At 41.8% G+C, this 27,785-nt stretch overlaps 1 protein-coding gene across 1 annotated transcript; it reads right to left on the reverse strand.

The window, feature by feature from the left end:
• Positions 1-498: 498 nt before the first annotated feature.
• Positions 499-27,320, reverse strand: TEX26 (testis expressed 26). The gene is made up of 7 exons (XM_063101552.1): positions 27,257-27,320; positions 22,346-22,430; positions 17,535-17,700; positions 14,560-14,713; positions 7,169-7,345; positions 5,386-5,547; positions 499-572 (listed from the first exon to the last, which is right to left on the reverse strand). The coding sequence occupies exons 1-7, from the start codon at positions 27,318-27,320 to the stop codon at positions 499-501; spliced, it is 882 nt and encodes a 293-aa protein (XP_062957622.1).
• Between the last annotated feature and the right edge of the window lie 465 nt (positions 27,321-27,785).

The following is a 27,785-nucleotide window of genomic DNA, read 5'->3' on the forward strand; positions in this document are numbered from 1 at the left end:
AGATTTAAAACATATAATAAACTATAGATCTTTTTCTCTTATATTCATACAAACACACAAATTAATCATATACTTAATTAATGGTATTAAAGAAAACTGATAAATTTCCCAAAGCACAGGTTTGCTTTAATTCCTTCAAAAAAGAAATCAACAGTGAAAAGATTTTAAAATCTTCCAATTATTGGGAAATTAAGAAATCTCTTCCACATAATCCCTGGTTCAAAGAGAAAATCAAAATTGAAACCACAAATTAAGTATCTGCAAGGGGGAGGGAACATTCTATAAAAATCTATTGGATACAGCTAAAGCTGCATTCAGTGGAAAATTTGTAGCCTTAAATGATTTTTATGGTTTAAAATAAAAATAAAAATAACACACAAATTCATGACTATCACAACATGTCTGGAGCAATTTGCATCTAACTTTTCCTTGATTATTGCGAAAATGACAAGGCAGGCCCTACTACTTCCATTGATTTTCAGATTTTCTTCATTTGAACTATTTTCCTTTTTCATTTCTTCCCTTGTCGGTGTCACAGTGAGAACGAATAAAGCGATCAATAATTTGTCTGTCTGAAAATTATGAAGAAAAACAGGATGAAAATTTCCATGTCTTTAAATGCGAAATAGAAAAACTCTAGAAAAAAAATATCTGGTAATAGTAGTATATGTACAAATTTGATAAGAGACCAAAATAATCAGAGGATATTGTGTGTAATACCTACAGAGGCACAGTTGCATAATTATTAAAAAAGAGTACACTTAATATTCAAGGGATCAGCAGGCTTACTGGAAAGAACATGGTTTTTGAATGAAACAGATGAGTTTCAGTTATGTGCTGGCAAGTACCAGAGTACTTCAAAAAGTTCATGGAAAGATTGGTGTTATCTTTTAATTCCATTTGTCCATGAACTTTCTGAAGTACTCTCGTGTTAACAAGCCATCTAACCTCTCCACTTCTTCATTCCCTCATTTTTGAATACAGGTGACAGTACCTACCTGGCACAGTTGTTGGAATGGATTAAAAATGTTGTGTATGAAGCACCTAGACAGTGTCTGGCCCATCAAAGACACTCAATAAATAGTAGCCTTATCCTTTTATTACTGGATGCACAGTAATAAACAGTGTTCATAAACAATAGAGGCTATTGCTACAAAAGTTTCTTAAAAGCCAAGGCTGTTTTTATACCCTCCAGCATTGGTAGGCTTTGCTATCCTTGAGCAACATCCGTTTGGCCCTGGGAAAGCCCTTCAACTCCCTGGCCTCCATTTCCTTATCTGTAAAATAAAGGAGTCTTATCTGGTCCTGAACATCTATGATTCCCTAATCTTAATTACATACTTTTTTCAATTATACAGAATTGAGCTGTAAAATTTTGCTCACTCCCAGCAATTGTCATCTGTACAGCCAAAACCAAAAAGGAGTAAGAGAGCAAGTGATGTCATGTTGTCATGTTCAATGTTCATGTCTTCTTGTTCAATGTCATAAATGCCAGCTGAGGTCCATAGATCAGGGATGTGCATGTGTGTTCCTTTTTTCTCTCCACTTATGCTTGCATTTAAAGTCATGCATCACATTGGACGTTTCAGTCAACGACTGACCACATATATGATGGTGGCTCCATAAGATTATAATGGCTATATCGTATAGCCTAGGTGTGTAGTAGGCTATACTATCTAGGTTTGTGTAAGTGCACTCTATGGTGTTTGCAGAATGACAAAATCATCTAACAATGCGTTTCTCACAACATATCCTCATCATTAAGCAATGTGACTGTATTTGTTTTTGTGATCTTGTGTTTAATTTTGAAGTGTCCCTACCCTACTCTGAACCTTTTTGACCCCAGTATTTTTTAATTGAGGTTCACTTTTCATAAAGTGAAATGCACTGATCTTATGTGTACATTTTGACAGTCTGACACTTGCATACCTGTAACCCACACCCATGTAATGATGTAGATCAATTCCACCATCTCATGAAGACCCTTCACGCTCCTTCCCAGTCAATGCCTCCTACCCCAAGATTTCTTTCATCATGGGTAAGTTTTGCCTGTTGTAGACCTTCAAGTAAATAAAATCATATAGAAGGTATTCTTTTGTGTCTGGTTTCTTTCATTCGGCATGTTTTTGAGGTTCATACATTTTGTTGTACACATTAATAATTCATTCCTTTTATTATCAAGTGGTATCTCATTATGTGAATATACCAGTTTGCTTATCCATTTTCCTGTTTATAGAGATTTGGGTTGTATCCATTTTGAGGCTATTAAGAATGAAGTGGTTATAAACATTCTTGTACATGTCCTCTTGTGGACATATGTTCTCTTTTCTCTTGGGTAAATACCCAGAAGTGGAATTTCTGGGTCACAAAGTAGGTACACATGTAACTTTATGAGAAGCTGCCAGACCTGTCTGCAGAGTGATTGCACGATTTGGTGTTCCCACCAGCAATGTACAGAGTTGTGATTACTCCCTGTTGTCAACATTTCTATTATCAGTCCTTTTCATTTGCAGCGCAAATTCATTTGCAGTCTCTAGTTTTAAACTTTATACCAGAAAGTTTACTTTAAAATAAGCACAAAAAAATTCTTTCTCCTCGTATCACAGATACACATGCAAGATGAATCAAGATTGGCATGAATTAGTAAAAAAAGATTAGACTGTGTAAAATTTAAAGTCAACTTAACTGTTCAAAAAGGCTACCAGTTGTAATTCAAGTGCTACCCATATTTATAATGTTTAGATGCAGATTCATGTCCCGTAAGTTCGTTCATGCTATTCCTTCTGCTAGAAATGGCCCTGCCTCGCCTTGTCAAGCAGATTCATCTTTGAGACTTAAAGGACACCTCCTCCAAGCAGCCTTCCCTCATTCCCTGTCGACCTACAAGGTTGGGACTACCCCTCACAGGCTTGTAATATACCCAAAGATGACTTCGATTACAGGGCTTATTGACATTATAACTATGTGTCTGTCTCCCACACCAGACAAAGAGTTCCCTGAGAAGAGGGATTTTTAAAAATTTATCTTTGTACCAAGTGAGCATATAGATATTCAATGAAGTTTATTGAGTGAGTGAATAAATGCCATTCTTCATACTGAAACAATCACAGGCAGAAAGAAGGACCTTTTGGATAGCCATATTCGTGGGAGTTTCCAAGGGAGGAAGAGATGCGGAGGGAGGCACAGCTGAAAATTTTACAGAAAACCACATTTCAGATGTTATCTTTCAAGTGGGGGAAAGTGGATATGTGACACAGTCTTTACCAATAGGTAACAGGTGCCCAAAGACTAAGCTTCTGGGTGGCCTGAATCAGGCTCAGCAAATAAAGCAATTTCGAAAATAGAGTAGCCACAAAAAACGTCTCATTCAATCTCCTTGAGTTATAAAGAAACTCATTACCAAATAGTGGTAACACCCAGTTCATGGAACGAAAGATTTATCTTCAGCTAGCTGCTCTCTCCTTTCTTCTTCCCCAGCTTTATATTTCATCTTTCTGGAGTTTTCTCTTTTCCTCCTCTCCCTGCTGTCTCTCCAGCCGCCTCTGCCTCCCACCCCAACTTAAGGGGAAGGCTGCTCAGTCCCCTCCCTCTCTCTCTTTCAAAATGGACCTGTTCTGAGCTCCTGTTCCATCAGAGCCTGCTACCTACGAAGGATAGTCCCAGGAAAACATTTAAGCTGAGTTGACAGCAACTCAGCTAAGACATCTGCCAGGGTTTTTTTTGTTTTTATTCTCTGCCTACTCGTTCAGCCCTACCACACAAAAGAGCTCTGCTGAGATATTCGCCAGCTGAAAAACATTTGTGTCATCCCTGACACTAGAAAATGACAAGAGGTTTGGGGCGTAGGAATTCAAAGGGAACCTGCCGTTTGCTTGTCAGCCTCTGACACAGCTGGCGTTGGTAAGTGGGCCAGCCTCAAACAGATCTAGGAAAAGAGAACTAAAACCCACAGGAAGCAGATCCCACATCAGCCCAAGTAAGCACAAAATTGCAAAGCTCTGGGGAATGAGTCTTCAGGTATCTGCCCCCAGTGCCATCCTACAGGAAGCAGGAAAGCAGGAGAGCTAAGAAGAAACAAAAACCTAGCCTGTCCTAAAGCTACCTTGTTAGCTAATAGGTCACATCTCATCTGCCTGAGGAGGAAAGCCCACCTGGGTCGACAGATAGTGTTTACCTGAAAGATTCCCTTACCCTAGGTATCTTGGAGATGTAGATCCAAGTTGAGCAGGGGCTCTGGAGCACTTAGAGAAGTCCCTAGTTCACCCTTAGAGGGCACCCTAAGGCTCAGATTGCAAATAGACACACACACAACAAGACACATGGTTTCCACGCAGGCGGAGAAGTGACAGCTGCATCTGTATTGCAAGTCCCTGGGCAAATGGGAGCATCCGCTTAGGAAAGACAGAAATACTCTTTCTATAAGGTCCAACAGATGTGGTTCCAAAAGGTAAAAAGAGCTCCTTATAAAATGCAGAGGATGATTTTATATATATGCACCATGGCTGGGGAAAAGCCCAGGAAGATAGGCTTGAGCTCGCTGTAGAGCTCAGCTCTGCCTTCCGGGAAGACTGGAACTCTAGGAGCCACTTGTGAAGTGCTGAACTGGTCCAGAGACATCTGTTGAGAGGGATGAGACTCCCAGCTGAAAAGACATACTTCTGCTTCTGCCTCAGCATGAAGCAAGACATCTGCTTCTCCTATTCCCCAGAAACCCAACCGTTTAAGGGCCTTTAGGCCCTCAGCCCTCAGTATGCAAGGGTAGAAAATACCCCATTCCTCTCCTCAAACTATTTTATTCTCTGAGTTGATGTTTTACATGCTCTCAGTTACCCCTAAGTTGCTTCCAAACTGATTCCAATCTCACGACCCCAAAGTGGGCTAAGTCTTTGACAGGTGGAGTGAAGTCACACCATCCTGAGAATGGCATTTGCTCTCTTTGAGAGTGTGATATATGGAGATTCTCATGTCCCTTAAAAAGACTGTCACAAAAAAGGACCACCAAACAGGAAAGAAAGATCAAACAAAATAAAACAGTGAGATAGTACAAACACCCACTGGAGAAAACAATTAGCTATAAGAAAAAGAGAAGTCATTCTGGAGCAGGAAGAAAAAACAAACAAACAAACAAAACATCCACAGGCAAAATGAGATCAGAAATGAAGGAAAAGCTGTATGTCTTCTTAATAAGTGGGAATATAGTAACTGGGGTGTCTTTTAAGAAAAATGTCTTCTCAATGGATTGAGGTTCTTTAATTTTTATTTTTGGCAATATTTTTCTTTCTGTGGACATTCAACTCCAGTGGCTAGAAATTGGAACCATTTGGCATAAAGCAACGTACTGTGATCTGTAAATGGATGAAACAGTAACTCAAGATCTCATCTTACCTTTGTAGGAAACACTATCAAGGTACTCCTTGATTTGAGTGGGAGTAAATGAGTTTAAAATCATTAAGAAATCCAGGTAGGCTTTCCCATAGTCACTTTGGTACGTGGTCTGCTTCTTTGTCCGTTCTTGATTTCTCATGTAGCTGTGCAGCACAGACGGCACTAAAGAAACACAGAGGGCTGTCACCTAAGCAAAGAATTCTTACCCTTGTTGTTTGAACACACCCCTGATAGCCCTGATCCCAGCTTGGAGCTTAATCGGTGTCCTTATAACATTGAAAACTAAGGCGCTGTGGTATACTGGTTCCTTCAGTGACTAGGGGCTGTGCACAGTTGCTAGGATTCCATAGACTGGTGCAGCTGGAAGTGGGAGTGATGGAAGACAATGGCCAGAAGGGTGAGTTTGACCATCATTTTCAGAAAAGAAGTTCTCCCAGAACTCTACTCTTAGCAGGTCAGTGTGTTAGGGTAATGTTTACCACCTGCTTAATACGTAAAGGTCTTCACTGAAGCTCCTTTTTCTTTCAGGACATCTTCTGTGCAGTCACTGGATTGGTGCGCCAAGAGACCTCCCTTCGGGGATCTAGGTGTCTTAGGATGAGCAGTTTGGAAGAATGATGATATTTACCGTCAGCAGTCATTGTCCATTCAGACTAAAGGAGATTGAGGTGCAGGCAACCCCCAAATCACTTATATTTGATTTGAATATTCATTAATGTGGGTTCTGATATTCATGAACTCTCATTAAAAAAAATAATGAAGACATGATGTGAAAACTTAATTTCTACAACTTGCCCAATCTTTGTAAACCTTAACGACACCTTAAATACTGTTTTCAGTTTCAGGTGTCCCCTTTAAAGGGGCCATTGGCCAAATGGAAGGACCAGAATGGTGAAGGTATTTGACAGTATTTGATGCTACAGCCTAGGAAGAGTGTCTGAAGGGGCTGGAAATGCTTCAGCTCAAAAGGATTATACTTAGAATGCATATGATAAAGTTTCATAGAATAATAGGTTTATACTAGTTACTTCCATGGGAAAAAGTAGAACCAATGGCTAGAGGTTTAGCAAGGAGTAGGGAGGCATCCTTCTTGGCAAGGATGGGGTGGAGGAGGTTCACACATAGCTTGAGGCTCTAGAGTAAGTATCTTCCAGGCTTCCTTCTGACCCCAAGATGCTAAGCTTCTATTTTGTCTTTCATCTCAAGTATTATTTGATCCCAACTCCATGCCAAAAATAAATCACACCTCAGACTGACATCAAGTTATCTTCCCAACTGACAGCTTGCAGGTGGCTTGGCCATGGGACTTTTAACAACTTTCATTAAAATGAAAACAATAGGAATTGGGACCATAAAAGAACACTTACTTAAACAGAATGGGTGCTAAATCTGGAAATGCTTGAGGGTGTGCCATGCAGATATGTCTCCAGTAGATAATTGACGAGACTAATTTGATTCCCGCCTAATCTCTTTTTCTATTATTTTACAGCAACTGCATCCTTCCATTCATTTTATAGGAGCAAGTGTCCCCCATCACAGCCACTGCTGTCCCAGGCAGAGACTGCTCATTTCACAGCATGAGCAGTCAGTCCTTTTCAGAAGTGGTCTAGTTCCTGGGGGTGAGGCTGGGAGCCACAGTGGCAAGGTTTCAACCCCATGCCAGCATTGGTGGCTTTCTCCATGGCTGTGTTCAAATTGGCCACCAGGGCCCTCTGCACTGAGGGATCGTGGAGCAAGGGGACGGGATCTGTGGAGTTGTTTTAACAACTACAGCTGTACTCACCGAGACCCTGAGCAGCAATTGGCAGGCTTGAGTAGCATCCATATTTGAAACTAAAATCCTGACACTCAGGAATTTTAGCTGGAATTTGGTAATTCTGTCGAAATTCAGTGTCTAAAGGCCGGTGAAGTAACTTTTTCCATTCCAGAGACACCTGAGAACTTTTCTTAATCTTCTGAGCTGGGGTGGGGGTGGCAACGAGAGGCAATACTTATTCCTTGTACGTGATTTCTAAGTAGCTTTTCATTCTATTTTGCTTCTGGCAGTGGCTTCCAATTTATCACATTAAAAACTCTTCTTCTATTTAGAGGTATGGTCAGTGTACTTTTATGGATACTTCAGCTACGAAATAATTTTCTGCTTTATCGGGCACAGGAAGTATAAGCCCAAATGATTAGAAGTAGTTTCTAATGAGTGCATTTGCGTGCCGGTTGGGAGTGTTCTTTTGTTCTGCTGGGTAGGCACAGAGGCACGGATCACTAGGTCTGCCTAGTCCCTGGGGCAGGGGTAGGGGGCAGAGTGAGAGATTTTGGATAGGGCTAGGGTTGCCATATAAAATACAGGATGCCCAGTTAAATTTGAATTTCAGATAAACAATGAATATGAATACTATTTAGTGTAAGTATGTATAAGTATTCATTAGCTACTGTATATCATTATTCACTTTACACTGGGCATCTTGTATTTATATTTGCTTAATCTGGCAGCCCTACATGGGTGGGGTGTATCATCCCTATTGCTGGAAAAGAACTACTAGAAGCTTATCCCTTACTGATGCAAGGTTAGGTAACATCATTGTCATTAGTGGACAATAACATTCTTATTTCTTTTAAATATCTCTGCTAAAAATATTCATTAAATATATCATCATTACGTATCTATGAAGCACTAACTAAATGTCAGTTCCACATACACTGCCAGATTACAGAGTAGAGTCACAAGCACCTCACTTAGAATGAATTCCCCCCTAATTCTTGCTACAGAGCCTTAGTTCAGAGGCACATCATACACCACCCTCTTTATTCAGGACAAAGATGTTAAAAATATGGGTTTCGTGAGCAAAGTCCAAACAGTGCAAAAGCGGGAGAAACAGGGGCTATAAAAACATGTGGGAGGGCCACTGATCCAAAGCTGGGGATCAGAGAAAGTTTCCGGGAGAGAAACCAAGCCTACGTCTAAATTGTGGATAGAGGTAGGCTAGAAGAAGGAAGGGAGAGGGTGCCAGAGGGAGACAGCGATCTGTGCAGACAACATGCCCCTGGGGGCGCAGGGTGTCTGGGGGACAGAAAGCATCCAGTCTCCTCCATGAGTGTGGGCACTGGAGAAGGTTGGAGCAGGCAAGGACCAGATTATACAGGACTCAGGTTAAAGTATTTAGCCTTTATCCCGAAGACAAGAAGTCCCTGAAGAGTTTTAAGCCACAGGGCATATCAATTTGCACATACAGAAACTCACCAACCCTGTAGTAAGGACAGTGGATTAAAGGGGACAAAACAGGAAAAGGGAGTTGGATGAAAGGTCATCCAAGGGAGAGACATTGGTAGCCTGAACTAAGGCAGGGCTGTGGGGAGAGAGAGGAGCAGGTGTAGTTAAGAGATTAAGAGGGAGTCTTGACAGGTCCTGGGTATTTACCTGCACATGGGGAAATGACAGTTTGCTCATGCTGAACAAGCAACTTTGGGAAACTCAAAGACATCTTTTAAGAATGCTGACATTTTCAGATGTTTTCCATGATGCTTACTGTTTATGTGCAGGTGCAGAGGCCCTGTGCCCCCGTACCCATCCAGCTTCAGAAAAGGCACTCCCCTACATTCTGTCACCATTCAGCAAACAGTCACTGAGCCCTCTGTATCGCAGGCACTGCACTAGGCTCACAGTGAATAAAGTCCTGTGGGGAGCTCACTGAATAGTGGAAGAAGGAGCAAAACAAAAACAACAAAAACAAGAATTTGTAACAAATGACTTCAATATGCAAAGTGCTGGAAGGAAACAAACAGGATGGTGGCGTGCCTCTTCAGATAAAATAGTAAGGAAAGGTCACACAGAGGAGTGACATCTAAGCTGGGGTCTACAGAATGACAAAGTAAAACTTCAGAAAGAGCTGGGGACGGACATTTCAGGCAAAGGGGACAGCCTGCATGCTGTCCGCAGGTGGGAAAGACATTGGCATTTTACAGGAACTGAAGCAAGTAAGGCCCACGTGGCAGAGCCTGGCGAATGATGAGGACGGAGTGAGGGGATGGCCAGGAGGAGGTGAGCAAGGGCCAGCCTGGTAGGGCCTTCAGGACCAAGAGAAGGAACTGGCATTTGGATTGTATTCGATGTGCAATGGACAGCCGGTGAATAGGATCCAACTGAGATGTCTAAGAGACCATATGGCTGCCTTGTAGTGAGGAACTGGAGGGACCTATAGATAACGTAGGAAGATCAGTCACTGGGGAAGGAGAAGGTGATGAGTTGGAACCTCATGAGACTTCTACTCAGACCCAAAGACATGAAGTGGAGGACCTAAGGAAAGGTCTGGGGAAGAGATGCGAATGTGGAAGTGCTCGGGACAGCCGCTTTTTAAAGTAGTCAGGGCCTCTCATAGAGGTCAAACAGAAAAATGATGAGAAAGGAGCCAGAGAAGTAAGGGGAAACCAGGAGAGTTGGCCACACAGAAGTGCAAAGTGGTTGGGTAAGATGAAGATGGAAAAATCTCTGTTGTAGGTCATTGAGGATCTTGACAAGAGCAGTTTCAATGTCTTCACGGGGACAAAAACCAGATTGGAAGGGGTTGAAAAGTCAAAGGGTTAGCAGTGCTTTCCATTAAACCCAGCAGATTGTATCCAGGCATTTAGGACTTCTCCGTCCCCAAACTTCATCAGGATGACTGTAGATTAGAAATGTGAACACGTTTTTAGAGACGTAGTAACTGAATCAGCAGAGTAGAGGAAGCTGATAGCTGGGTGACTGTGGAAGGGGTATAAAGGAAGTGAGCTAAGCCACACTGCAGAACTGCAGCAGGCTCAAACCCGGAGGCAACAGGTCAGTGGGAGGCAGGGAGTGGGGCTCAGGGCAGAACAAGAGGCTTGGGTGAAAGCTTGGACACAGAGTGGTTATTGCTCCCTGGATCACCCTCTTAACTCCATACAGACATATGATTCTCCCTTCCTAACCAGAAGTTTATTCTCTGCAAAACAGAACCAAAGAAGTTCTGGACTTAGGGACCAGGCACAATATAAGGTGAGTGGAGTGAGATGCTGGACTTGGAAAAGAAGGATCAGCGAAAGTCTGCACAGCAATCAGGAAGATCCCAACCCCCTTTTTTCTTTAATCCTGCTCTGAGAAAGTCAAGTGCTTACCTCTCTGGAGAGACCAGTTTAAAAATATTTGCATTTGGGAATATCTCCTCCCAAAAGATAGCTCATACCTAATCTCCTAAGTCAGGCCACAGCTAAGCAGACTCATCTCTGTACACAGTTTCCAATCAGATCTGAGGACCTCCTTTGTAGGTTTTGTGAGCTCCAGAGCTTAATATTCCAGGTGTACTCACTTTAAGAAAAAGGAGAGCCTACAGAAGTGAGATTTTAGTTTTAGTACTTTTATAGTAAACCTGTCTCTGCTCCCTTGTAAGTATAAAAAGACAACCAAAATTTTCATTAGACCGTTAAGACACTCAGAGAAAATAAAGTCTGCAAGGAACAGATGAAAATGCTAAAAATAATTATATCATAAATGTCTTAAAATTTATTTGTAAGAGAATTACTGCATCTATAAAGCAAGAACAGAAGCACTGTTTCAGAAAAATAATCAGAGAGAGGAAGAAAGAGAGCTTGGATATTAAAAATACAAGAGGTAAAATGAAAAATTCAATAGAAGAGTTGGATTAAAAAGTAAAGAAATTTTCAAATAGAAAAAATGCAAAGGGAAAGATACTAGGAGAGAAAAGGTAAGAACATTAGAGGATTGATTTAACTACCAGGAGTCCCACAAGAGAACAGAGAAGAGAGATGGGAAAAAAAAATATTAAAGGAACTAATGCAGAAAAAAATTCCCGGAACTGAAGGTCATGGATCTGTAGATTGAAAGGGCCCCTGAATGCTGATATAACGAATGACAAAAGACTCTCACTAATGCATATAATTGTGAAATATCAGACTGTCAGGAATAAAGAGAAGATCTTAAGAGTTTCTAAGGAGAAAAAATACAAAAGGATCCGGAATCAAAATGGCATCAGTCTTCTACTTAGAAATGCTGATGCTAGGAGATATTCGGAAGAAGCATTCGTAGGGAAAATAGTTATCAACCTAGAACTCTATATCCACCGAACCATCAAACTAATGTAATGAAGAAAAATGACATTTCCAGATTGGCAAGAACACAATAAAAATAGTTCTTCTCTGCACCCTTTCTTAGAAAGCTACCGGAAAGTGTGCTGCAGTGAAACAAGGGAGGGGGGACAAGAAAAAAGAAGACGTGGACTCAGGAAGCAGGGATGCAATGCAGGGGACAGACAAGATTCCAGAATGATGGAAAAGGACATCCCGGGGCAGGTCGGGCAGCAAACCTACAGAGCAACAGCCTAGATCAGAGGAGAATATCAGAAAGAGCTCCAGGAGAAACAACTAGAACTGATGATGAATGTTCAAAGCTGTATTTGGAAAAAATAGTTTTGAAGTATATGACAAATTATTTGGAGAAAATTAGTGATACACATGTGGAAAACTAAGTACATTTTTAAAAAAGCCAATTATTAATTTTGTTAAAAAAAATCAATTGTGTTTCAATAAAAAATGAAATAAAATAAAACTAATATTGTGACATAAAAAAATTAAAAAGAAAATAAAAAGTAAAAGGAAATATGATCATAAAATACCACCTGGCTCAGCAGTAAATGTTTACATAATCATATGTCATATTATGATTATATAATTATAATATTATCATATCCTCATAGTCTCAGTATGAACACTAGCAATAGAATTTAACCAAAAATGTGTAATACAATTATATAGAGAGGATGGGTAGAGGGGGAGTGAGAAAGAGTTATAGGAGAGCCAAATCCTCAACTATCAAAACAGTCAATAATAACATCTAAAACTGATCAATCAAGAAATAGCATTTTATTTAAAAATGTGGAGGATCACATAGGAAGGAACAGTTAAAAGGATCAAAATGACTGCTGATGGGGAGCAGGGCTGGGGTGGAGAGCAGTGGCTCAAAGTGCTGTTATTTCATCATAAGCCTTTAAGGAACCATTTAACTTAAGGACATGCATACATTTGTTTAATAAAAGTACATTTTAGTTTTTAAAAATAGTACCTGAGGAGTTAGGAATTGGAAACAGCATGTGTAACTTGACCCTTAAAAGAGTTTTAGCTGTGAAGGAGGTGGTTTTGACAAGGGGAGCCAGACTGCCTGGGTTCAAATCCTAGACTTCACCAGTCACCAGCTGGGTGACCCTGGGCATGTTGCTTAACCTCTCTGAGCCTTAGTTTCCTCTTCTTTGATGGAGGGTAATAATTTCATAGCTTCTTTGGAGATTAAATGTGCTAATTTATGAAAAGCTAAGGGCTTAGTAAGTGTTAGTGCTTTGTGAAGGGAAGTAGAGAAATGCACCGTAGCTAGAGGAAGATGGGAGAGCTCTTGCTCTCACAAGGGAAAGCCTGTTGCTCTTGTTTTCATTTGGGATGTACTAGATGGGATATACGAGAGTCAATGTGCCTGTGGGTGGGGTGGCGTGAATATTACAGAGATGGATTGATGGAGAAAAGGCCAGATAACTGGAGAATGAAGTTCTTGTTCAGGCAGAGGGGAGACAGGTCCACAGCTCCCCTGGATTGATGGGCCTAATGGGACAGGAGGAGATAAGGATGTGGGTGCCCTTGAGAGATGTTATTATACTGTCTTGACTCACAGAGAGTCTCAGGAGGACGAGGCCCTCAGTGCTCCCTGGTTTGTGTTCAGATCTTATAAGGTAACCGGTCCTTCTCAGCCGTGGCTGGGTGTCTTTATGTTGCCACCAAAGGGCAGGAGAACACTAATGCTCCAGTCACCCGTCACAAGGCTTGGGGCAGTAAGCCAGAGTGCGCTGTTTTCTCAGTAATTTAGGGGAAGGTTATCTACAATCAATCTTCATGAATTCTCAGAGAAACAAATTTCCTGCTGATATGCAAGAACAAAATTGCACTGTATCAGCAAATATGCTATTTCTGGAAAGTGTGTCTGTGTAACTTAAATTCATTTTTGGTCCCTAAGAAATGGGAGCAAAGTAGAGACAAAATTATGGTGTCATCTCTGCCTACCCTACAGAAAACCAGTTAAAAGCTTTCCCAGCTACAGCACCCTAAGGGCAGAGGCAAGTGAACCATGGGAGAATCTAGATTCCCACAGGTAAGGTCTGTAAGCCAGAACCCCCATCCCAGGAGACGTGGGTTCTTCCAGGAAGCAGGGTGAAGAGCCAGCCAGACTTTTCCTCCCTACCGAGGGAGAGAATAAAACAGCCCCTGCTTCCCCCTCCCCTGGCCTGCCTACTCAATATCTGCAGAAGGTGCCCCATCCCATCCACACAGAACCCCCTGATACCTGCCAGATACCTGCCTCCTGCTCCCTTATCCCAGGCTTCCAGCCATCACTCATCCTATCAGTGTTCCTTTCATCGCCTGTCACGAGCCAGGCGCTGGAGTGGCTGCTGGAGATAGTGAGCCTTGCAGCAGCTTTTTTGTCTCCTGAGGCACCAGGACACTGCCCCCCAACCCCTGCTGCTGGCTCTACTCCTTCTGCACACTGCACAGTCCAGCTTCAAGCCACCAGGCTCCTCCTGGGCTGTTTGACAGCTTCCTCCCAGCCTCCTTCCTCCAGGCTTGGCCACCTCGGTTTTTCACTCTGCAGCCAGTGTGAGGCTTCAAAGGCCCGCATCTGAATTGTGTCACTACCTGAATAAAGACCTCCTCATTGCTCCTGGATAACCCCAAGTCCCTCAGCATGCCTTTAAGACTGGGTTCTCTCTCCCGCCCTGGTCTCTTCTCTCAGACCTGCCCTCACCCCTAGCTCTGCTCTACTCAAGCTAAAATTCTTTTAGTTCCCCCAATACTCCTCTAGGCCTTCACAATCCCACAGCCATGCCTTCCCCCACATCTCCGACTGGTTAATTTGTCTTCATCCTTCAGGTCGAAAAAGGGAAGCCTTTTCTGACCTCAGTTAGGCTACATGTCCTGCTGTGCCCCCATAACAAACTGTGTTTCTCCCAATGTGCGCCTTTTTATACATGACTCTTTCATTTGCTAAATTGCCTGTGTCTGTGACTAGACTGGGAGTTCCTTGAGGGAAGAGACCCCGTCCATGCTGCTACTCCACTGCGACTCCAGTGCCTAGCACATGAACAGGGAAAGGAGGAAACCGAACACGTTTACCTTTTGCTATGTCCACAAAGTCTCTCTTAGTACAGGAAATAAACTGATTTGATATTGCCTTCTTGACTTCTTCCATGGGGGCAGGAATTTTCCAAGGGAGGCAGCTCTGTGTTGCTTTTGATTGACCTTGAGGTAGTGTCCATCGAAAAGAGTCCTATCAATGCAAACACAATTTTCAGGAAAATCCACATGGATTCACCTAATGCAATCAAGACTGTGAGTGTTTGTGTGTGCACATTCTTTTGAGTCCTTTGCACCCAGCCACCACCACAGTCCAGTTGCCTGTGTGCAGGGAGCCTGCCAATAGGAGCCATTGGTACCCAGCTGTAACACAGGTCCTTTGCACATTTCTTTGACTTTTCACATTGATGACTGCAACCTCCAAAGAGTTGTGCTTCCAACCAGAAATCAACAGACAAGATCAGAGGAGGAGAAAACCCACATTAAGTCTAGCTCTGGCCACACATTCCCAAGGAGCAGAGACCCTGGCCACTTTCCCCTTGGGAGCCGCAGAGAGAAACCCTGCCTTGCTGCAGAGGCAGCAGCAATGTCCTGAAGGATAGGGCAGAGCAGACACATTATCCTCTTCACCTTCAAAGAGATTTTATGTCATAAAACTTGAAACCTCCATCTGCTCTTTCCATCTTCCCCCTCTCTCATGACCTTGCTTTCTATTTCCCTGAGAAAATGGAAGCCATCGGCAGAGAAACTCCACAGCTCCCACAGCCATCCCAGCCTCTGCACCTGCACCCACAGATGCTGTGAGGAGACAGAGGAGCTGCAGCTGCTCCCAGCAGGGCCAGCCCCACCAGGGCACTAGATCCCTTTCCGTGCACATCACTCCAACAAATCTCACTTCTCTCTTGCAACTTCGATCTCTCCCTCTCTGCTGGGTCGTTGCCATCAGTATCCAAGCAAGCCTTTATTTTTATCTCAAAAAGAAAACCCTCTTCACTCCTCTTCCCCCTCCAGTTACTAAGATATTTCTCAGTTTCCCTTTACACTGAAATTTCTCAAAATAGGTATATATACTCACTGCCCCACATTTGTCTTTTAAGTCTCTTTTAATCTTCAGTTTCACTCTCGATCCTCTTCCCTTATAATTTATCTGCCCTTATAATTGATCCCTTTCCCTTATAATTTTATCTACTGAATAAATCAATTGCCAGTATAATTTATCTGTTGAGGAAGTCTCTGATGTGTAGGGGTTCCGGCAGCACTGTAAGTATCCCATAGCACTAAGTATGATTGCATACTTACTGTGCTGTTTAAGAAGTTTCTGTCCCCTATACTTACTGCAAATTACCAGAGACTCAGACTCAGATTCGATTCCCTCAACTAGACTATAAGTGGTCTTTGGTTTAGACGGAAGGAGGCAGATAATATACCATTGATTCTCTTTAAGGGATGTTAACAGCTGTTGATACTCAGTGCCTGGATTAACAGGACCTGCAGTCCGGTGTGCAAACACTCATTGGCTGAGCACACACAGGGCAGTCTGCTACACTAGCTCTCACTGGCTAGTGAGAACCTTCAGTCCTTGAAGGGAAAATTATATGCTGTGTGTATGTATGTGCATATATACAGTATAATATTGTGATCAACTCTTTTATATTAGGTTTAAAATTTTAAGGAAAATATTTAAGAGGTAAATAGATTATAATGAATGGGTGCCATGAGAAACCAAGTTAAATGGTTATATGTGTACAATCTAATGACTCCAAAGTCTCCATCTCCAGCTCATCTCCCTCACGTGACCTCTAGACCCGGGTACTCAACTGCCTATTGGACATATCCTCAATCAACATGTCTTCGACTGAACTCATACTTTGTCCTATGTCCTTCCCCACCAAACCTGGTCCTCCACCATGTTCCAGCTCAGTAAGCAACACTGGCCCACATCCAGCGGTCCAAGTCAGAAATATGAAAATCATCCTTCCCTCTTCTTTATCTTTCACATCCTTTTAGTCATCGAATCTTGTCCATTCTACCACCTTATCTTCTACTGAATGCATTCAAGTAGCTCCATCCCAGGAGGCAGTCAAATAAATAAAACCTTTTACTATAACTGAGCATTGACTTTTATGATGGGAGAAGGGTTTAAAATGCTGAGAAAGCACAGAGGGAAGATTAGTTACTTCCATCCAGGGGAAAAGGGAGTTAGAGATAGCTCTCTTTAAGCTGAGCCTTAAAGAAATACAGACGTTCCCTTGGTGGATGGGAGAAGGGCATTCTAGATAGAGGCAACAGAGTGATAAAAGGCATGGAAGCCGGAGAGTGCACAAAACATAATAACACTCACAAATACTTGTACGTGCCTGTTCACAATAGACAACAGGTGGAAACAACCCAAATGTCCATCTTCAGATTCATGGATAAACAAATTGTGGTATATCTATGCAACAGAATACTATTCAACCATGAAAAGGACAAAGTACTGACCCTTGCTACAACACAGACGAACCTCAAAAACATTATGCTGTGTGAAAGAAGCCAGACACAAAAGGTTACCTTTTATATGATTCCACAAATAAAATATCCAGAAGAGGTAATCCACAGAGAGAGAAAGCAGATTAGTGGTTGCCAGGGGTTAGGCATCAGGGGAGTGGTGAGTAACTGCTTAACAGGTATTGGGTTTCCTTCTAGGATGATGAAAATGTTTCTTAACAAGATAGAGATGATCATTGCACAACAACACGAATGCACTAAATGTTAGTGAATTGTTCGGATTAAAATGGTTACTTTCATATTATGTAAATTTCACTTCAATTTTAAAAAGTCTTCAGAAAAAAGCCTGTGGTGTAGAGGAGAAGTAGTTGAAATAAATGTGAAAAGGCAGGCAGAAAATAGTCTAAGAAGGACCACGTATCTCATGACTGTAGAAGAGGAAGGGTCTTTGCAACATATTCAAACTCTTATTCCTATGGATTATTGATACAGTATTAAATTCAACAGATAAGTAGCTATTATCTTACTTGATTGGGGTGAGATTTGTGGCTCCTGACTCCTCCTGAAGTCCCAATTTTGGTCAAATCTTCTTTAGAATGTGGTTTCCAAACATACTCGTCATTGTACTCTGTCTGATTGGGAATAGGATCACTAAGTGAATATGTGTATCCTAATCTTCTGATACCGTTCTGACTACAAAAAACCAGTGGAAATTGGAGAAAGCGATTAAATGCTGAACTGCGTAACAGCACACATGTCAAACCATTTTACTTATTACATTTTTTAAAAAATTGTCTGGCTTACAACTTGATGCCAGAAATAACTGAATTTCCAGATTCCTTTGAAAAGAAACAATTCTGTATCTTAGGAATGTTTGTAACAAAAGTACAAGAGACCTAAAATGAAATTAAAAGGAATTACAATCTGAAATTAATTTTATTAATTTTTTTAAAGAGCTGGGTACTCTCCTGTACAAACAGTATTTTGGTGTAACTAAATAGTTGGTGAAAAGCTTCTCTCTTATGGAAATATCCCAGTTGATAAAAGGGAGAAATACTAGAATTAGGATATGACTGGTTTTCAAGCCCACAATTAAATAATGCATGTTGGCAACGACCAGCAGTGGTCAGTCACTCTCAGCTAAAAAAAGGAGGGAACACCAGATCTATGTGCTTCTGGATGGATATAAACAACACTGCCTATTAAATATTTTTGTGAAAATACAGAACCTGAATCAGATAAAGTCTTTAGAATATTGGATTACAAGAAATACATAAAAAGAGGAATATTTTAGGTGACACGATGGGGATGAAATCAGAAAAATCTGGAACTATGATCCTGTTTATTCAACAAAGTAATTATCAGTGGAAAAAAAGAAGGGATTCTGTAGATTAAATGAGGTGAGAGACATAACTGAATGCAATGTGTGGACCTGGTTTAGATTCAATTTCAAGCCAATTTGTTTTAAAATTATGAGATAATTGGAAAAATTTGATTGCTGATTGGCTATTTGATATTAAGAAAATTTTAAGGCAAGATAATGGTATTGCCACATATTTTTAAAGCATCTTTACCTTTTAGCGATACATACAAAATATTTAGAATTGAAATGATACAATGCCTGGAATTTGTTTCAACATAATCCCGGGGGAAGGATGGGTGGAGAGCATCAGTAAAAAGTACGTGTGTTGATTGCTGTAGCTGGGTGGTACCCGGGATTCATTCTGCACGCCTTTGTGGAGGTTTAAAATATTTCATGATGATATTTTTTAGAAAGAGGGCTCGGTAGGTTCAGGTTATGTCTGTGAGAAACAAACATCTGGGAAGCTGGAAACATCTGGATGATTGACCATTTTACTGTCATTCAGATGTAAACTGGAGATTTTCCAAAGGGAACACAGAACCAAAGAACAAATAGCTTTAAAACAACCAACTTTCAGGTCTTAATTTCTCAATATACTCTTTCCTGAAATGTATCTGCCTGAGTACAAACCTGCACGTTATGTGGGTTTTTTTCTCTCCTAGTTCTCCCTTCCTCATTTTACCATAGGATCTTTCTATGTGCATTGTCTTGGGACATAAGCCTCCAACCATGGCAAGAGGGGTGCCCAGTGAAGGGAAACTTGGCTAGAGTGATTTCAGGGAGGCCTTCTTGTAACCCAAGTTGCATACACTCTCCTGGGGCTCATGGTTTTCAGTGTCTTGGGTATTTCTGTAGAGAGCGAAGGGTCGTGTCATAACCAGGGTGTACGGGCCGACGTGGAGATGCTCGGAATTTAGGCATGTTGTGGAGCAGCACAGATGAAAGCGATGTCTAGTTTTCCATCTCCTAACAATCACGAAATGTTCATCCCTCTTTAGAGAAAGGCCTCTGAGAGGAGAGCAGAGAATGTAGGATGCTTAAAATGGCTCTTTTTCTCACATATTTAAAGATAAGCATTTTTTCATCTTTTAAAAAAATCCCTAGGACATGTCATCAACTGGAAAGAAAAAAATCTCTGAGTAGGTGAAGCAGTACTGGTTGGTGGTGCTGATTACTTTAAATATAACTGGGATCTTTTCTGGGACACCAAATTTTTAAATATTACTGGATAAAACTAGTAGATAAAGATCTTGTGATTTCTTTTTTCAGATTTTGTATTCATTATTCAATAAGGTATTTAAATCTTGTTTTTTAATCCAATCACATTATGAAATATTTACTCCCATACAGCCAATCCTCATTTCATTTTATATTGTAAATATTTAACCATAAGTGAATGTATATGCTGGCTTGCCAAACCAATTAATTTTTACCATATACAACTTTCTCTTTCATTAAATGCATAGTAAATGTTTGATTTGATGTCCAATGAGATCAATGAAATTGTTTCTGATTTTTATACATGATTATAATTTAATTATTCCCAAAAGTCAAGCATCAGAATTCTGTGTACATGAGAACCTATTTAACTAAGGAATGTCATTTTTTTAAAATCACACTCCTCACCTCACAAATAACTTACACATTTCATTGCATTATTTTTATTACATGAATGTAATTAATTATATGAGCACTGAATCTTTTGACATTTCCCATGACTACTTTAATAATCTTTCATAAAATATATATTCTATAATTTATTTTTCAGTAATTTTCATAATATTCCTCAAAACATATATTAGTATTTATTTGAACTGAAAGGGTAGATTTATTTGGATAGGAAATAAACCTAATTTTGCTCATTGGTTTGACAATAGGACTGATTTTACCACCTAGGTGAAGATGGTGTACAAGTTGCTGCCAAGTGAAAGAATAACAGGTGTAATTTAATAGTCATTTATTAAGATGTGCCTTTTCGGTATATTTCTCAGAAACTGAGATAGAGAATAACTCAATAACTGGATGACGAATCATTTCATTACTTGCTTTCAATAAAATTGAAGACGTATGCAGCTAAGTTGTCAGCCAATCAGTCATTAGAAATCACCTTGCGATTTTTTGGTATCTTGGATGACGTTGCTATACTAAAACTCCTTTCATTCACATCCGCTTATTTATACATATGAACAAGATTTCTCAACACTAGCTTCTACAATTTTTTTTAAAAGGAGCAGAAAAAATTGATGATGAATGCATTTCATTCTAAAAATAACAACACTCAAAACTGGATACACAAACTAATTAAGAACAAAACAGCCCCACTTATCTCATTAAGGTGCATTTTCAAAAAATTTACCTTTTGAATTCAGTAATTATTAACATTCATAATGTATTTATTGCTTTGAGCAATTGTGTACTAAGGATAATTGTGGTAACTCAATACTTAGGGTCACATAACATTTAAATATTAATTTCAATTAATATACTAAAATAGTTACCAAGGAGTATAATAGAGTGATCAATAAATGGCTTTCAAACATAAAATACATTACAGCAAGGAAAAATTCTATGAAGGAAGTGAAGTGGGAATCAGGAAGGAAAAGGAATGAAGTTATCTATTAAAGAAGAGCTTATCTGAGTATTTTTTAGAAGGATCGTACAAGTATTAATTTGCTAAGGCATTTAGAGTATCCGCTGACAATATTGAAAAAATTTTATTTTAAAATGTCAGTATTTAGGATGGGCTGGAAATTTAATCTTTTGTAACTATTAAAATTTACGTTGAAAACTTCTATAAGAACTTTAAATAATAATCATGTATAAAAATCAGAAGACCACGGGCCCAGACCCCCTGAGTATCTATTTGTTTTTGGCTTTCATCCCAAGTATTTCTTCTTCAGACGACTGTTACTGTCTGTGAACTTGGCATAGTCATTACAGTCAGGTGATAAATCTCCCAGTTAAAGAAGATAATGTGACTCCTTGGGACAACCAGTAACTCAGAAATCAGGAATCTTGTGGCCTTGCACTTTCTGGAAGTCTCTCATGCATTATGCTGGGGAAAAATGAATTAAAATCCCTGAGTAACTTCTTTGTGCTAGTCACTGCCTTAGGCAGGTGTCATTATTCTCATTTTACCAGTGTTAAAGCTGAGCCACGGATGGCTTGTGACTTGTCTAAGGTGGTAGAGATAAAAAGGGTTAGGGCAGGGAGTGACCAACTCCACAGCCATGGTCTTGCCCAGACTCCATTTAATTTCTCAATAACTTAAACCTTTAAGGTGAAAAGATCCTCTTTACTGGAAACAATTCACAGAGTAGACACAAGAAATCGAAGGCTCCCCATGCTGATCTGACACCTGCTAGTGATGCACTGAGAGATGACAGGGCTTCCCTAATCTCACTCTTACTCACCTCAGTAGGAGCTTAGAAAGCAACTAATGGGTAGAATTTCTCACCACTCTCAACTCAGGTGGAACTGGAGCAGAAGCTGCGAGCCAACATTGCAATCACTGGAGAAGCAGAGGAAAGAATACAGGGATTGCAGCCTTCTTCCAGCTTCTAAGACCGGTGTTGGTGACAGTAGTGATAAGTATTCATTCATCCACTCATTCATTCATTCAATAGCCATTGCCTGCCTACTATACATTAGAAAACGGATTCGATTCATGCTCAATGTTTAGGTAGCACAATCTTGTTAACCTACACAGTGGGTCAACTGTAAACCACGACATGAAGTAACTTTATGAAGAACCAGTGTGGCATGATTTTTGATTTTCCCATGGGAAGTTTGGATACCATTTGGGGGAGGAATTCTCAGCGATGCTTGGAAAAGATCTGTGCACATGATAGCCCCTACTTGAGGGCATTTTTATAAGTCTTCTCTAATTACTCTATTTGTTTTGGATTCTGAATAATAAAAGACAAGTGAGCAAAGTAAAGCATGTATATTAATCTGACTGGAACAAGGATCTACCGAATTAAAGCAGGCACTGCTCCTGTTTTAGGCGTGAATGCAGTCTTCATCGTGGTGGCATAGCAATCCCAGGTGGTATCACCTGCTAAAAGTACAATAAAGCAGTTTTAAATGTAACAAACCAGAATATTTTAATCAAATGTTGTTTTAACAATTAAAATAATTTTGCAAGAGAAGAAACCATTTGGATAGTAATTTAACTTTAGAGTCTACAGGAATAAAGGCCAACTTAGAGCAGCCAACAGGAAAGAGGGATAGGTCAACTTAGTTATGCCTGTCCTTGTCACCCTCCTCGCCACCCTCCTCCCAGGTAGCCCGTGTTAACAACTGTGCCTGTTTCTTTCCACACTTGTATACATGAGTGAAATCACATGCAGTTTTATATATACAGATATAAATAGGTAAACGTATTGGGTTTTAGTTCTTGCCATTTTGTTTCACAAAAATGAAGTCACATTACACAAAGGGTCCTTTTCTTATATCTGTCACTGACAGTGTCTTGAAAAACTCTCCCACTCATCCAGCGTAGCTCTCATTCATTCTTTGTAATGACTGTGCAAAATTCTGCAGCATAGATGTCATTTAAAGCTGTGGGAGTGGGTGAGATAACAAGAGAGAAGAAATAGAGAAGTCATCCCAGGGCAGGCAGAGGAGGAGGAGCCGGTGAAGGAAGAGGACACAGGGGGCTGCGGCATCCTGAAGCCAAAGGGAGAAAGTGCTCCTGAGCAGGAAGGGATCACCTGTGCAAATACTGTGGACGGTTCCAGGAGGATGCAGACTGAGAACTCGTCCTTAGGAAGACACTAGCAACAGCACAGTTTATCTGCCCCAACAAAGTACCACCAAATTTCATAAGAATACACATTTTAAATGTAAAATTTAGTCATTCTCTTTCTTCTCATCTGGGAAGCTACCTGTTGCTTTTTCTATTTCATGAGAACCTGGGTTGAAATGTCCGTAATCTTTGAACTGATGGTGCTGTCTAGGATCTATCACCTCATCCCAGAATATTGCAGCTACCTCATTGCCTGTATTTGTTCCCACTCACGTACTGTTACAATTGCTATAAAGTGTCTTTCTTCAACCACCCAATATTCTTAAAAGCCATATGCCCCTGCCAAGCATAAAGAGCCCAGCCAAACACTCATGGTTTCTGTCACCTGTGACCTTAACGTTCATCTCCCTGTCTCTCCCAACCAGGTCTTATTTTTAATTTAACAGGCCCTCAGATCCAGGCAGCTGGACCTGCTCATCTGTGAATATTGCCCACTGCCTTCCCACTGACTCATGTTCCACTTTCACCCAGAAGCCACCCCAGTCAGGGAACTGGAGCCTCGGTCCCTACAAGTTCCACTCTGGACTTTGCCTACACACACTCCTAGTGTCTGCTCTCTAATCTCACTTGGCTAGAAATGACATTAACCTCTGATACTCCTGCTTTAGTGGGAATCACTTCATGCTCAAAAACATTTTATTCCAATAGCTAATTAAATGATCTTTCTTAAAAAGAATTTCAAGTGTGGAAAGAGAAAAGGGAAGAACTTGGAAAGCATGTTGCCCTTAAAAGAAGCCTTCCTTAACCTGATTGAAATTTCTGAGTTGGACTTTTGGAAGGATCAGGAAGGATCTTCTGCACAGAGACCACACAGCATTTCACTTTCTTTTTCCTAAAGCAAACAACACTAACCTGGTCCAGATCACTTTCCTGTTAGGCCCAGATATGCCTCAAAAACCCTGGCGGAACAGAGCTCCAGGCAGCACCTTCCAATCAATCACGTGGATGAGCAAGTGCTTCTTCCTGTCCTTGTCTGGGGTCTTTCCCCATGTGAGGACAGACTGGGGGCTGGCAACTCATAGCTGCAGATTGCTAAGTTCCTGTTCTAGGGGTCTTCAGGGAGCAGCGTTCCTGGCGGCCACCAGAACCTGGGGCCAAGTGGGTGTCCTTCATCTTGTGTTACCTAAGGAGATCAGATGCACCTTCCCACTCCTTAGTCTTTGATGCACCCTTGATTTCCAGTACATCTCTCTTTAATTTCACATTCAATGATTTTTCTTGTTACACCCTTTTTGTCAGGTCCATATTTCTATGCTTTTTACCTCCATTGACAAAGCCGAAAATGAAGTATGTTGGTGGATTTAATCCTTATTAACAGAAACAGTCATTTAAAAATCCATAATCACAAATTCTAAAAATCTGTTTCTAGTGTGTCCTCTGTGTGTCACTGCTTTCTTCTGGCTTCCTTCTTGGTTGGTATGTGTCTTTCTCTATAGCTGTGCACCCATGTCTTCCTGATTGTTTCTTCCTTCTCTCCTTCTCTGTTCTTTCTACAAGTAAGTCCTGAACCCCTCCCACGGACTAAGCCCCGTGCAAGGCACTGGGACCTGTGCTGGCCTTGCAGAACTCACAGGCTGGTGGAGGAACTCTGTGGCTAATGAGCACAGGTTCAAAATTGTGCTGAGGTCCTACGTGTCCCAGGAACCCTGAGGAGGGTGTGATTCTTTCTGCTTAGATGAAAGGAGGGGACAGCAAGAGGGTTCCAACAGGGACTTCATAGAATAAGTGGCATCTGAGCTGGAATTTAATTTAGTAGGACTTTAGCAGGAAATCACAGGAGGGTGTAGAGTAAAGCAATTTTCAGAGGAAGTGGTAGGAGGTACGAGAGTCTGAGACATGACAAATGGCCCACTGTGAGTGAGCGAAGTGAGAGATGGCCCATGACAGGCTGGCCAGGCCTCATCTGCCCTGATATACCCTAAAGCCTTATTCTTCTAATGTTGGCAACCCCTTGGAGGTGTTCACAATTATGAAAATATATTATAAAGCTTTGAAAATATTGCAAAATAGCACCTCATGTATATATTATATTACGCTTTACAAAGTATCTCCACATTTTTTTCATTCTCACAATAAACTGATAAATAAGGCAGGTGTAAATGGTATCCAATAATTCTAACCTCACATTGTTTTGAGGATTAAAGGAGACGGTAAACGTAATATAGTGTGCTGAATGGTGGCCCCCAAACATATGTCCATAACCTAACCCTCAGAATCTGTAAATCTGACCTTATTTGGAAAAGGGGGTCTTTGCACATGCAATTAAGGATCTTCAGATGAGGAGGTCATCCTGGATTATCCTCGTGGACCCTAAATATAATTACAAGTGTCCTTATAAGAGAGAGGCAGAGGGGGATTTGACAGACAGAAGAGAAGGTGATGTGACCATGGAGACAGAGACTGGAGTGATGTGGCCACAGGTCAGGAACGCTGACAGCCACCAGAAGCTGGGAGAGGTAAGGAAGTATTCTCCCTGGAGCCTGCAGAGGGAGTACAGCCTTGCCCGCACCTTGACTGCACTTCTGGCCCTCAGAGCTGTGAGGGAATGCATTTGTGTTGATTTAAGCCACCAGTCTGCGGCAATGTACAGCAGCCATGCAAAACTGGTACCACATCTTAGAGCCCCATCTGCAGTAATTGTTCCACAGCAGTTGGTCATCATGGTCATCATCAGCCTCCCCCTATTTTGGGGCAGTGACACATCAAGCCCACCTTTTGGAGGGGAGACCCAAGTCAGAAGAGTCAAACTCGCCCAGGGGAAGGAGAACCTTGGAGGTAGAATCAGTGAGACCTGGTGATCAATTGAGGTGTCGAGAAAGCTGCCTTCTCTTCTAATGTGAGCAGCTGGGACCCTCCTAACAGAGCTCTCAAAGTCTGGGAGATTTGAGGAGGACAAAGAATGTAATTTTGTACATGTTGAGTTGGAGGACCTTCTGTGACATCCAAGTTAACTATCTGATAGACAGTTGGATATTTTGGTTTGAAGATTAGGAGGAAAGTCCAAATTAGCAATAAAGATTAGAGAGTATTGGCAGCTTTATGCAGCACTTGAAGCACTGTGGCAGGACATGGTCACTCACATAGAGCATGTGAACCCAGAGGAATTAATCTTGGGGGACTCCAACATTTTCCAGACAAGGACGGGGAGAGGAGACAGTGAAAGAAACCAGACGGGGTGGTTAGAGAGGGAAGAGGAGCATCCAGAGGAGGGGGTCGGGGGTCCTGGCCAGGATTCCCCCTCCTCCGTTTCTCCTGCTTGCCTTGCCATCACATGTAAACTGAGTACATTTGATACTTTTTGCCCTGATGAAGTATTTTCATTTTTTATACGTAATTTACAACGGAATGAGGGGAATGAAATTATACATGCCATTCATTCCCGTGGAGCACAATTGTAGGGAATTTGTATTTGAACAATGTCTCACCTCTCTGTAGCCTCCACGGAGCTGCAATTACCCAGCTAGACGGCAGCAGCGAGCTATTATTGACCTGACGAAGGCCACCATGGAGCTGACTACGCCGTAATCGTGCTGCTAGTGTCACAGCTAGAGTGGCTCTCCCTCCACAGACACAATAAGCTGAGCTGGTAAACCTCCCGCATCTGCATGCACAACTAGGATTAAAAGCACCCCATCTGCTACACAGGAAATCTCTTTGAGAGCTTGGAAGCAGCAGCTGACCGCCTTGGCTCCCAGCCTCTGCTGTGGCACGTGCAGGGCGCCTGCCTCTGCAGAACCACCGGGCTGCTCTCCTGAGAACTTCGCCCACCTCTGGTCCTTCTTTGCCTTTAGCCTTTTCTCCCTGGAAAGGTTCTAGTCCTTCCTTTTTCCTGTCCCCGTCTAGTGTTTAAAGCACCTGCGCGATTTAGGGAGGCAGAGAGTTGTGTGAAGGGTTGGAAACGGTCAAAGTCATGAACACCCTGTCATTCCCCCGACTCCTTGTATCTCCCTCCATTGAGCTCATCCCTAAAAGGGAGGCGACACCCTTAAAGACCGAAGCGCCCTTTGCTCAGCGTACCCCTTCCCCAGGAAAGACCCCAGCCCCGCCCCGCAGACGGGCGGAGTCCGCAGTCTTACTTGGCTGAAGCTTGTCGCGGTCGCGTGGAGAGGGGCCCGGAGCCTTGGGCTCAGGCTCTGCCATTCTGCCGCAGAGGCAGTCGCGGGCCCGGCTCCAGCGGGCTGCACGCGGCCGCTTTGTGACGCGTCGCCATGGAGACGCGGTCTGTTCTCAGAGGCTCAGCCGGGGCCAGCGTGGGCGGGCGGCGTGGGGACCTAACCAGGCCGGCGCGGGGCTGGGTGCGGAAAGCCCAAGCACATCACATGGCTACCTTACTTTCACGTGTGTGTAGTTCTTGCAAAGAGCTTTCCCGACCACTGTGCATTTAAAAAGGCCAGAAGATGGAAGAGAAAGCAGTAGTGTCAGATTTTCAGCTGCAAATTTTCATCCACTCCTAACTTTCAGCTTGAGCAAATGTGGGCAAAGTTGTCATGGATCTTTGTAGTAAATAAGAACCAAGCCAGAGGACAAAATCCCAAGTAATCTTGTGCGTGTAACCAGAAGCAGAGTTTCTGTGATAGTTTCATCCTATCACACGGGCGTTCCTGC

This window comes from Cynocephalus volans, chromosome 7 (genome assembly GCF_027409185.1).
Source record: "Cynocephalus volans isolate mCynVol1 chromosome 7, mCynVol1.pri, whole genome shotgun sequence".
In the NCBI taxonomy this organism is placed as follows: Eukaryota; Metazoa; Chordata; class Mammalia; order Dermoptera; family Cynocephalidae; genus Cynocephalus; species Cynocephalus volans.